The sequence below is a fragment of the Bos javanicus genome, chromosome 13 (genome assembly GCF_032452875.1).
Source record: "Bos javanicus breed banteng chromosome 13, ARS-OSU_banteng_1.0, whole genome shotgun sequence".
In the NCBI taxonomy this organism is placed as follows: Eukaryota; Metazoa; Chordata; class Mammalia; order Artiodactyla; family Bovidae; genus Bos; species Bos javanicus.
The window spans coordinates 12,531,205-12,543,451 of NC_083880.1; the positions used below are offsets into that span (position 1 = coordinate 12,531,205).

The 12,247-nt window shown below is 49.4% G+C and overlaps 1 protein-coding gene across 14 annotated transcripts in view; it reads right to left on the reverse strand.

Annotated features, from left to right (window-relative positions):
• CELF2 (CUGBP Elav-like family member 2) overlaps window positions 1-12,247 on the reverse strand; it is a 663,065-nt gene that overhangs the window by 36,597 nt on the left and 614,221 nt on the right. For all 14 annotated transcript variants that reach the window (XM_061435730.1, XM_061435722.1, XM_061435728.1 and 11 more), the window contains one exon: window positions 9,189-9,252. In XM_061435730.1, the coding sequence (XP_061291714.1) occupies window positions 9,189-9,252 (64 nt within the window). The remainder of the gene's footprint in view (window positions 1-9,188; window positions 9,253-12,247) is intronic.

Here is a 12,247-nt window from a genome sequence, read left to right on the forward strand (position 1 = left end):
CGTCCCAGCCCAGGACCCTCTGCCCAACTGCCCCTTCCTGGGCGGTGCAGCTCAGCACAAAAAACAAGCAAGAGGTTTCTGTGTGGACCACGCACTGCAGGGCCTTCCACTGCGAGGCTGTCACCTGGAGGGAGGGCTTCAGGGTACACTCTCCATCCTTAAACTCCACAGGTGTGCATTCGGGGCATGACAGAAGAAATGATGCTTTATTGCTCTGAAGTTACACTGATCTGTATTCCAGGATCTGTAAGCTGTGTGACTCTGGACAGATTTCTTAACCTCTCTGATTCTTGCTTCCTGAATGAGTAGTAACAGTTACTTACCTCCTCACTCACGTGGTTGTTGTGCAGATTAAATAACTCAATGACTGAAGTGACTCAGCACAGTGACTGGCATGACATAAGCCCCCAAAATCATCAGCAACTACTGTGAGTGTCACTGTCATTACAGACCCCCAAACTTCTCTCTCGGTTTATTCAGGAACTCAAATAATATTTGCTGACGAAAAGAATGAAGAAAAATGGCAGTGCCGTAATATTTCTACTTGCAATATCTGTATTTTAAGTATATTTGTATCTCAAAGAGGAACTACTTACTAGAATGAATTGCGGGCTAATGAAAATCAAGAAAAGAATGGAGAGAAACGAAACTCTGCTGACAGGTCTGGGGGGACTAGCCAGGCACAGACTCCATGCCTGAGTCCCCAGAGGTTCAGAGATTCTCTACACCGAGTCTTTTTTCCATGATTCATTTCTCCGTCATGTACATTTGAGAAGCAGGCAACAGCAGTTCTTTCCTCATACAGTAGAATTTTGCACAGAAAGATAATGAAGTTATCAGCCTCATTTTACCTTTTTCTCATGTCTCAAATCCAGGCATTTGATACACGTTTACATAGTGAATCCAACCCGCTTTTCAGACAGTGGCCTGATGACAGGGCTAGGGGATGGGAGACGGAGGAGGGGCAAGAGAACATTCTAGGAGCACGCCTGCTGGAAGCCCTCAGCCACTGTGTGGAACCTCAGCTGGACTCAGAGCCAGGCTCTCTTACCTACCCTGCTCCTCCACCCCAGGTGCCTTCGTCAGGACTTAATCCTATCAGGAAAGAGTTCCTCAGGCCCATACTGCGATCAGGCCCATTTTGCTCACAGTGATACTCGGGCTCCTTCTGGGAGGCATCCAGCCCTGGTGGCTTAGGGAGAAAGCAGCACCTGTTCTGCAAACCCACACAGGTCCTGGGGGTGCTGGGAACAGGACAAGGCACCAACGGCATCCTGCCAGCGTGAAGACGTTGCTCCATCGAGCACGTGCCACTGGGGACAAAGCTCTGTCCCCGCCTTGGGTCAGGGGTCAGGCAGGGGGTGCTGACGGGACCCTGTGAAGGGAAAGCGCAGGGCCTATTTTTTCAGGTTTGCCTGAGGAAAACAGAGCTGGGGGAACATGAACTGAGCACATATCTCCCTGGGGTCCCCTGGGCGTGGCTCCTGAAAGCGGCTGACCACAGGCTGGCTTGTGTGCCTAGGGGCTGGGCTTAGGCGGATGCTGCAGGGTGGGATGAAGCGCACCAGCAAGGACCTGCCTGGTCCCCGCGGCCCCTCTAACATGCTCAGGATGTAATGCAGATGACCAGACACCGGCACGGACAGACAGCTGTGCACACGAGAAGGGTTTAGCACCAATGTTACAGTCTGCACATCTGGCCACGGGTAACCATCAGCCGAGCACCCTCCTCAGCCTGCATTTCCCAGGACACCTGCTCTGACCCGCACTGCGGAACCGCGGCCTGGTGCTGGGGTGGAGGAGCTCAGCCTGCTCCTCCGGGTCAGAGCCTCGCAGGCCCTCCCGACACTGAGGCTCTTCCCCCTGGAGGGTGACTGACGGGCCGCGTCCAGTGGCACGTTTACTCGTTACCTGTCATCCTCCGGCTCGCTATCTAACTCCCAACGCGTTCATCGCAGCCTGCTTCCACATCATAGACACTAAGCTCCTTGAGGACAAAGCTGTTGTCTTATTTGCTTTCAAGCCCACCTACACACACACACAGCCATGTTCATTCACAGTAGGTGAAAAATGGAGCCCCAGGAGATGAATGAACAGGGCAACCAACAGCATGAGATGTTCCCATGCTGCTATAAAGAGCATTGTCTACAGACTCAAACGAGGTTTTTCTTGTTTGTTCTTCGTTCTTCAGTATTTACAACAGCTTCAAATATTGACTATTTCCCTCAATCGTTAATTAATCCATTCTGCAAATATTTATTAGGTCTGTGCGTTTTCTTTTTCTCACCCACCAACACTCGGCGTTGCCCTGGAGTCCAGCCCACCACCCTTGGGTTCTGTGTCCCCCCCGTCCTCCCCGGGTGTCCCCTTCCCCCCTCACCCCAAGGGGCTGCCCTGCCTCCACTGTGAAGGCCAGGTTCTGGGGCGCCACACTGGGAGTGGCCAGCTCTGTTCAACCACCGACCGCTACGGAGCAGAACATGGACCCTAGCAAAGCAGAGATGAAGGAGGGGAGGAGAGGCGTCGTGACTCCAGCATCAGAGCGTTTGGGGCAAGGAGGTGGGGCTTAGGTGGAGAGAAGCAGAGGCAGGACCTGCAGGTGCTGCCCAGCTCGCCAGCTGTCAGCACGCGGCCACGACAAGACAGACCCCGGGCCCCGGGCCGAAAACTAAACCTCCCATCCGAGCGGAGCGGAGCCAGGGACTGCGGGAAATTCTATCTGTTTCTGGAAATAAGACTCGGACCCAGAAGCTCATTCTCACGAAATGTCCTAAAAGGGCTGCGAGTCCTGGTAGAAAACCATTCAACGATAGCCCTGGGCTTGGCGACAGCAATTGGGAGGAATCGAGAAATCTGAGCTCAGGAGTGACAGCACAGAGACTGGATCAAAGAACACAGCTCCCCCCATCCCAACACCCCCCTGCCCCCACCGACCCCGAACCATGATGCATACAGTCAAGCCAGACATTCTCCGAGAACATCGGAGCTGCCGGCTAACACAGGGCAGGGGCCGTGCTGAGGCCGGCCCTAGGAACCTGCGGGCAGTGGGCGTGAGGGATGTGATGGGCGCTCCTGTCCACCTCCCGGGGGCAACACGCAGCTGTTCCCTGCAATGTCCTTCTGTCCAGCCAGGTAGCGGCCTGAAGCCTGTTCCCCAGACCGTCCCTCCAGCAAGAAAGCCTCCTAGGGGGGACACCCCGGCCACGGCTGACATCGGCACATCGCAGGGACACGCGCGGGGTGTGGGGAGAGCCCTGGACACCGGTGGGGCAGGATCCCACTGTCTTCACAGCAGGCGTGCAGGGCCCCGGGGACAGACGCTTTGGCTCTTCTTGCCCCTGGTGCTCCCGTAACCAGAGGGTCTCACCTGCAGTGTGGACATCTCCCCTCCCCTCCCGTTCAGGGCAGGGGCTTGGGGGCCTGGCGGCCCCACTGCTAGTGGGAAAGGCCTCGGACCTCAGCTACGAAGGCAGCTCAGGAGGCTCCGAGGGGACGCACCCCGAGCTCCGTCCTCTGCCTGGTGAACTGCACAGACTTCCCGGTACCAGCATCTTTCTAGACCTCCAGCTGCTGCAGGCTTAGCCCCCCACGGACAGTCAGTCCTGGCCACCCCGTCCCTGCTCCGGCTGTCTGAAAGCGGGTGTTGCTTCTGCTGATGTTGAACTCACATGTCTGGTTCCTTCTCCATCATTTTGTGTTTTCTGTGTGTGTGTGTTTAAGGACCCTGTCCTGTCCTTCTCAGCTCCTTTCTCCACCCTCCAGGGCCCCCCATCTCATCTCCGGTCTCCGACACAAAAATCCTCAAAGGGCATGGGATGGAGGAGGGGTGGCCCAGGCCCTGGGGGCATGGGGGGGGGGCGAGGTGATGCTGTTTCTGGTTGGCAAACAGCTCTTCCTTGAGAAGAGAACCACCCTCTTTTAACCTCACAAAGCACTCTGCTCGGGTGGACATCCTTCAAACCAGGGGCAAATAATCTGAGTGATGAGAAATGCAAAACATTGAGATAAGTTTTAGGAAATCCAACAATGTGCCAAGATGGCCGGGGGGTGGGGGGAAAGTTAGGCATACAGGGGTTCCACTTTTCCCTCATTACTCTGGAAAAGACAACCCATCTCCAAATGAGGAAAGTATGTACCGAAGAGTGCACACTGTGCCTACTTGAAACTGAAGGCTTTTTTTTTTTTTTAATTATTTATGAGGAGAAGGGCATGAAAATTTAATTGAATGTTCACCTTAGGTAATTCTGTGTCTTATTGTTCAGAGCAATTACCATAAATCTGCATTTCAATAAGCGAGAACAGATGTCAGTTGTTACCAGCGCTTGCCAATCAGGTCTGTTAGAAAGTGACAGATGGGTGGTTATGGAGCATTCTCGCATTCTCCTAAGGACTATTAGCAGGGAGTGCGGGGTGTGGAGGAGGGGAGGCTGGGCTCTGGGAAGAACCCGGGGCCTTTGTGGGTCCAGTATGCACACCTCCCAAGTGTGTCCCCAACGCGAGGTCCAGTTTTGGCCAAAGTCTTCCCTCTTCTCCGCTCGTCACAGACACGCTGAGACCGTCTTTGCTCTGAGCCGGATCTCCGACCAGTACAGAAGTCGCTATGTGGTTCTTTCAGGCAGACACTTGCCCACTATGATTTCCCTCTGACTTTGGAAACTTAGGCCAGAGATTCTGAAAGCGAATTACTACACGCTTCTGACTGTTGGAAGTCAAGCGAAGCAGTTTTCCCTTTGTCATCAGATCTTCTTCTTAGGCCACCGCTTCATAACCTCTGCAATTTCTTACTAACAAGCCCCCCTCACCCTAGAAAAACATTTCCTCTAGCAGAAAACCACCCCCTGATAAATCTGTGACGCTGTCCAGAATGAAAGGAGGTTTTTCTGCGGCCGACACTGGATTGCTTCTCTTGGAGCAGTTTTGGGGTTCTTGTGCATTGTTCACTGATGGCTCAGATTTGCTTCTTGGTTGGTCTCCTCATTCGTCTGAGTGATTCCATACCTGGATTTGTGGACGCGCAGTGCACTGAGTGGCGGCCGGGGGCGGGGGAGGCGACAGGGAGCTCAGGCCAGTTTGAAATGCGGACCCGCCATTTCTTACCTTGGTGACTCTGGGCAAGTTTGTTCATTAACTTCTCTCACCCTCAGTTGCCCCACCTGTGGAATGGGATGCTAAGAGTCCCTATGTCACAAAGCTGCTGCAGTATGTGGGAGTGCTGTAGTGGTGGTTTTCTCCCTGGCGTGCCGTAAAGTGTGAGGATGAAACCCAGGATTATTTCAAGGTGCTCTGTGAAAAGCAAACTGGTGTAATACTACCCTCGTTTTTCTAACATGATGCTTTTTTCAGATGATCGTTGTTATAAAGAAACGAAAGACCGAAAAACCAGTTTCTCCTTATTCTTTCTTTTCTGGAAAAATCCAGACTCTTGGCCTGAACTCAGACCCCAAGTTAGGGAGATTTCAGGAATTCATGGAAAAAGTATCACAGTTTGAGTGGGAAATGGACAAATTTTTATCACAAGTGATAAGAGGGAAAGTAGAATCAATCGACTTGAAGGATACACAAAAAATAAAAAGGATGCACATAAAAGCAGTCAGCTTATAAAGATTACAGCCTTACTGTTATATTCTCTGCTTTTTATATGTCAGATTTAGGAAAGGTTCCCTTTCATAAAATCGTAAAACACTTCTGAAGTTACTTTTAATTTGAAAGGTAAATGGTTTTTTTTTTTTTTTTTTAAGAACAAATAAGTATATCATTGATGTCTCATCTGATTTTATTGATGTAACTACTTTAGAAACTTGTCACCTAATTTTTGTTGTTGTTTTGCTTTTCTGTTTTTTTTTTTCCTTTTCCAGCTTTATTTCCTCCTCAAACAGAAAATGTTTCCTCATTCAGATGAGACATTCTAGACGGTGGTGAGACATCTCAGTTTCCTGTAGGACAGACCCTGTTTTCAGAGCTGTTCACAACACAGTATCCCTGCTTTCCCAGATGACATTCACCGTCTGTGGACGCTGCTCTCAGCTGCAGCGCTCGAGTCTGCCCCGTGGAGCTGGCTCTCTGGACATGAACGTGGGGCTTCCCAGGTGGCTCTAGTGGTACAGAACCCACCTACCAATGCAGGAGACATAAGAGATGCAAGTTCAACCTCTGGGCCGGGAAGATGCCCTGGAGGAGAAAATGGCCGGCCACCCATTGCAGTATTCCTGCCTGGAGAATCCCACGGACGGAGGAGCCTGGTGGGCTACAGTCCATGGGGTCGAAAAAGAGTCGGACTCGACTGAGCGACTGGGCACTGCTCTCGCTCCTCCACAGCCTCGCTCGCTTACAGGCGCTGTGGCCCTAGGAGGGGTCTGGGATGAGGCACCTCTTGGTGAAAGTGTGAGAAGCACGCTCGTGTGTAACACGTAGGACACTGTACCCACCTGCTGACCCCAAACCTTCCACGACGCATTCTTCTTTCTTTGTTTCTTTTATTTATTTTTTTAACAAGTCATTCTTAAAGATACTGCCGTTAGTTTATGGAACGGTGTGTGGCTTAGATGTCCAGCTAAAGTCAAATTTCTTAATTCAAAAACCAGGCATTTCACTTAAGTTTCATTGGGACTGTATGCAGAACGTAAATTTGCAGCTGCGAAATAATAAATTTACTCACTTGTCGGCAGCCCCAAAAGAGTCCACAAATGCCACTGAGAGGAGGCCACACCCTCTCAGCGTCGATGCTTCAGGAGAATTCACAGGTGAGGGAGGAGGGGAAGGAAGTGAAGGTTTTTAGGGAAACGGGGAAGAGCGGCCCCCTCCCACAATTCAGTGCGTGCGGGAACCTTCTTCCACGAAGGGACCCCTATGATCCCTCTGCTTTCCAGGATGGGTTTAGGTGACTGACGGCGAGAAAAGCCCTACTTTGGGGAGACAATGAAAGAGCCGGGGGCCATAGAACTTGGTTGAAAAAAAAATAACCATAATGCTTCCTGATTTTCCATAAGAATGAAGGGCACTTGTTACGAAATGGCGAAGCAGAAGAACCCTGACACCCCCATCCTCAGTCCTCACTACTCAAGGTGACAGCAGAAAATGGGACACTTGGCCTTTGACTGCACAGCCTGGGCAGCCTTGGTGCTGGATTTCACACTAGAAGGTTCAAGAAAGGGGTATTTTGGAAGGCCGAGCGCATTTACAGACTGACTTTAAATTAGCCATCTGCTCCACACACCTTCTAAGGTGACTCCCAGGTACTCTCCATTGATAAATGACTGCATGGTGTACACACACCAACATCCTGACCCGAGGTGGTGCGCCGTGGGCTCACGGCCTAATGAAGAGTGGCAGGGCGCCCTGTCCACCGGGAAGACACGCCGGGCAGCAGCCTCGGGACCCAGTGACCTTCTCTGCATAATTTAACCACGGCAATGGGAGAGCCTGAGGCTTCCTCTAAGGGAAGACTCTTAATTCTGAATTTGGGGGCGGGGGGTTCCAACTGATTAGAAGAAAAATCCTGCCTTGGTGGAAAACACGATGCATCTTGACATTTCTTTCAGAGGGTGCAATCCGGAGGTTTTCTCTTTTTTAAAAATGTAGAAAACTCCTTGAATATTTAAGTTCTGTCTCTCCAGCCTCCTTTCACAGAACTAAAAATAAATCAACTGTTCAAGGAGATACTTAGCTCCGAGGCCAGCTTTCTCAACTGTGTTCATTAACATTCTGTTGAATGATTTCACTATTTTTTATTTTAACATCTATTTTTTTCTAATAATCCCAAAGCTGTCTTATGACAGAATAGGTGGGCGGTGCCCGCAGATTTAAAGGGCCACGAGTAACTGAGCGCTGCTCTTACTGCAGGCCAGTCCACCCCGTCAGAAAGGTCACAGTTTAGCCCCAGGGGCCACCACGGAAGGCAGGGCTAACGGCCACAGGACGCACAGGAGGAGGGATCTGAGTGTGCTCATGCCAAGTCTCTCCAGTTCCGTTCAAAGTGACACAAGGAGAAGAAAAATAATAACACAGGCTATGGATTCAGGAGAAAAAGAGAAAAAAGGAGTTTTCACAGTGACAGATAAAGAAATCAGGCTTAGAGTCTGCATGTCCTGGGTTAATCTCACTGACTCAGGGTGTCACTGATGGAAGCAACTGGGCTTGCCTCTAATATGCCAGCAATCTGCTCTCCTCGTCCACTCTCCTCGACGTTTTTGGAATTGAGGAAGAAGCTTCCTGACTGTTCCTCGCGGCAGGTTACTGGCCCCTACGTCCTGATTCACCGCACGGGTCAGGGTATCAGCCTGGAAGGTGACTCAGCGGGACCCACCTTTCACTAATCACTGCCCCTAGGTCACTACCAACACAGCTCATTATCAAAAGAAAACCTTCAGGGGCTGGCTTTCACATGCAGTCCCACTGTGATTCCCACCCCGCCCCCCACCTTGCCCCCCTCCCCCCCACAACGAAGATTTCCACTTTCCCATAAAAGCTTCTGATGCACAATTCTATCAGCTAGGATTCTTTTAAATTAAAAAAAATAAAAATAAAAAAAGGCACCCCTGTTAATTGTGGTTATCAAGGGACTGAAATGGTATCAGTCAGAGATAGGTCTGCAAGCCTGGCTTTCATTATGGAGGACAAAACATTTTTATTGACTGCCTGTTATTAAAATTTTAGAGGGACGTCAATCATGGTGGCTGCCCTGGATACACAGCTCTTGCTGGAAATCCACCCCCTCCCCCTTCCCCACCTTCCAGCAGTCAAACCCTTTAAGAAAAAATAAACACAACTCTGGAGGGTAAAAGAATCTGCCTGCAATGTGGGAGGACCTGGGTTCGATCTCTGGGTCCAGAAGATTCCCTGGAGAAGGAAATGGCAACCCACTCCAGTATGCTTGCCTGGAGAATCCCATGGACAGAAGTGCCTGGTGGGCTACAGTCCATGGGGTCGCAAACAGACACAACTGAGTGACTAACACTTTCCACTTTCTCGAGGGTACTATGCACGAATTCTCAGCCCCCAGTTTTCTTGTTATATAACTGTTGGAGATGCCAGGGATAGAAAATCAACTTCTGAGCAGCTTACTCTAAGGTGTAACACCTAAGCCAACAGGACAGGTTTGTGGTTCTTTCCCCCATCTTCTTCACCCTCTGAACCCATCCCAAATTCAGACAACAGAGCGGTCCAAAGGCCAGGCAGGCCTCATGACTTACCCGCCATCTGCTGAATGCCACTGAATGCACCCAGGTTGCTGGAGGAGGTGGCCTGCTGCAGAAGCTGAAAAAAAAAAAAAAAATACCAAAAACAGAGAAACATCCTGTCAAAAAGAAAGGCAGCTCAGGACAAAGGAACTTGCCACGTCCACAGGGGCACATCCAGTTCCCTTTACATTCAAATAGTCAGCTACTGCTGCCTCTTAACCGGCTAAAGGTTCCCAGTGTTGGAGCCATAAATCCATATTAATGTCTAATCTCTATTAAGTAACCAGACACCGGGAGACTCAATAACGTCACTGCTTTAAACAATTCATCAATTTACAATTTTTAACAACCAGGTGTTAAATCTATGGAATCCAACATGGCGTGACTAATGCTATCTCTCTGGAGCTTAGTAGTTCTCGTAACTCATCTCTGTCAATCAGGGTCCAACCCTGGGTCTCCTCCGCTTTCCTTCACAGCTCCCTGTCCTACAACCTTCATTAGGAATGCACAGATTCCCCAACTCCTGGACTAACAGAGAAACCGCTGAGATACCTACAGAGATAAATGTATCTATTCACAGCTCCAAAGCTACAGTCATAACTGTAGGATAAAGACAATGGTCAACCATTTTAAGGTGGACTTCGTGGGCACAGAGGAACATACTATTTGTCAAAACTTAGAACTATCTGGTGCTATATACCCTGACGCTATTATTAGAAATATATTAGCATCTTCTAAAAAGAAATGAAGACAGCTGTGAAAAGGTCTCTGCATTTTGTCTTTGGAGCTTCCAGAAGTACATTTATCCCGCACGCAGAAACAGCGGGCAGCACAAGGTAAGGCGTGTGATCACCATTTGAAAGCCCTCCTTTATTTGTCCCAGTAAGTTGAATTACAGGTTAACTTAGGGTTTCTCTGGTGGCTCAGAGGGTAAAGACCTGACTGCAGTGCGGGGAAACCGGATTTGATCCCTGGGTCGGGAAGATCCCCTGGAGAAGGAAATATCAACCCACTCCAGTATTCTTGCCTGGAGAATTCCATGAACAGAGGAGCCTGGCGGGCTACAGTCCATGGGGTTGCAAAGACACGACTGAGCGGCTTTCACTTAGGTGCTGCACTAAGTGTGTGACTGGACTTACTGATACCCTCCTTCTGGTAGATCAGTATAGCCACAGTCTGTACCCTGGAGTGGGTGTGGGGCCGTCTCCTATACTCAGAAGTCCATGGATGTCAAAAGCATAGACTCACCAAATCTATTATTAAAAAACTGCCACAGTTCTATGAGCTGAGGAGGAACCAGAAGAATTCACTATTTACAAAATAGGCTCTCATCATTCACTTGGAGCTCTGCGCAGCCTAACGGAGAGTGCTGCCACTCGGGCAGGTTAAGTGTCGGTTTCCTCAGCTCTAGGAGGAGGAGACTCCACCATGGTACGGGACTCACAAACGGGCATCCAGCAGCTGACTCGATTCTACCCAAGTCCTAGTTGCAACGATACTATGGGGATTAATGTGAGCAGTTATCAGAAACAGGAATACACCTTTCACTCATCCTTCTGGATTCGGTGTAACAGATACCTAGATATCAGACAGACACAGACACAGAGTGAGGAAGAGGGGAAGCCAGGGATGATTCGCTTTGACTGAGAGAAATCCCTTCTCTTGGCTTGATTTCTCAGGTTTCCCATTCTCTTGTGGTTGCAAGAGAATGCAGCTCTGTACCATGTTTTAAAAACTGAAGTTTAGTCAAATTAAATTAGCTTTGAAGATACTTTGAGGGATTAATAATTTCTACTGGAGGAAGTTGCAATACCTGGAGGGTCATTAACCCGAGGATTCTTTCCACTGACAACCACACTCTGGTGAGCCAGAGTCAGAATCTACCCTCAACACAAAAAAAACAGGTGCTGGGAGGGTGGGGCCAGAAGACTGGGACAGGCACAGGGGTCCTGGCTCCTGGAAACAGTGGAACACAAAGCTGGATCCTTAAAAACTCTGAAAAGGTGAGCTTGCCATCAACCTATGATAGAAAACCTTGTTTTTATTTTTTATTTCAGCAACAAAAAATTTTTATATTTTATTTCATATTTAATATATTATATAAATACATAATTGATATATAAATACATAACTATATAAATTATAGATAATTTATTTTATATTTTATTTCACCAATTTTACTTTGGCAAGACATGAGGAAATTTCACACGGGGTCCCTGTGGATAAGATGGAAAACTGGCTAGAAGGTGACAGCAAACTCGGTTACTGCTTCTATCAGTGATTCAGGGGAAGGCAGGAGAGGCATGCTTCTCCCGCAAGACACGCAGACGTGTCATGAGTAACTGCTCGTCAGACCCCGACAGGCCTGAGGGTGGGTAAAGGAGGATTATCAGGGACTGCCCTGGTGGTCCAGTGGTTGAGAGTCTGCCTTGCAATGCAGGAGATGCGGGTGTGATCTCTGATCTGGAAACTACAATCCCACCTGCATGGAGCAACTAAGCCTGAGCACCGCAACTGGAGAGCCTGTGCGCGGCGATGAAAAACACTGCGTGATAACAACGAAGACCCCACAAACCTCGACTAAGACCCAACGCAGCCAAACAAGTAAATATTAAAATAAAAGGGGAATATGAATCACAACTCCTTGGAGAAGCAGCCAGGCTGGATGGAGAGAGCACACAGAGGGTTGAAATCCTGCCTGACCACCAACGCCATGACCTTGGGTGAAGTAACAAAACCTCTTTAAGCCTCTCCTTTCCCTCACCTGCAGCAGGGGGATCACCTTTCAAGGTTACAGGGAGGGCTGTTTTGCACAACAGTATGGGTTCTGCTACAAAGGACAGCTCATGGGTCATACTATACTGAGGGCAACAGTTCAAAGGTCAGGACAGAATGAGGACACACATACATGGACAGACAGCGGCTAGAATCAAAGGCCCAAATGCACAATATAAAATTACATTAATTAACGTGTAGCCCGGCAGAAAAGGGGGATAGAGAAGCATGGTTCGGCACTAGATCAAGCAAAAGCAAGCGAAACCTTAGGGGAGTATGAGCTGCCTTCCACCACT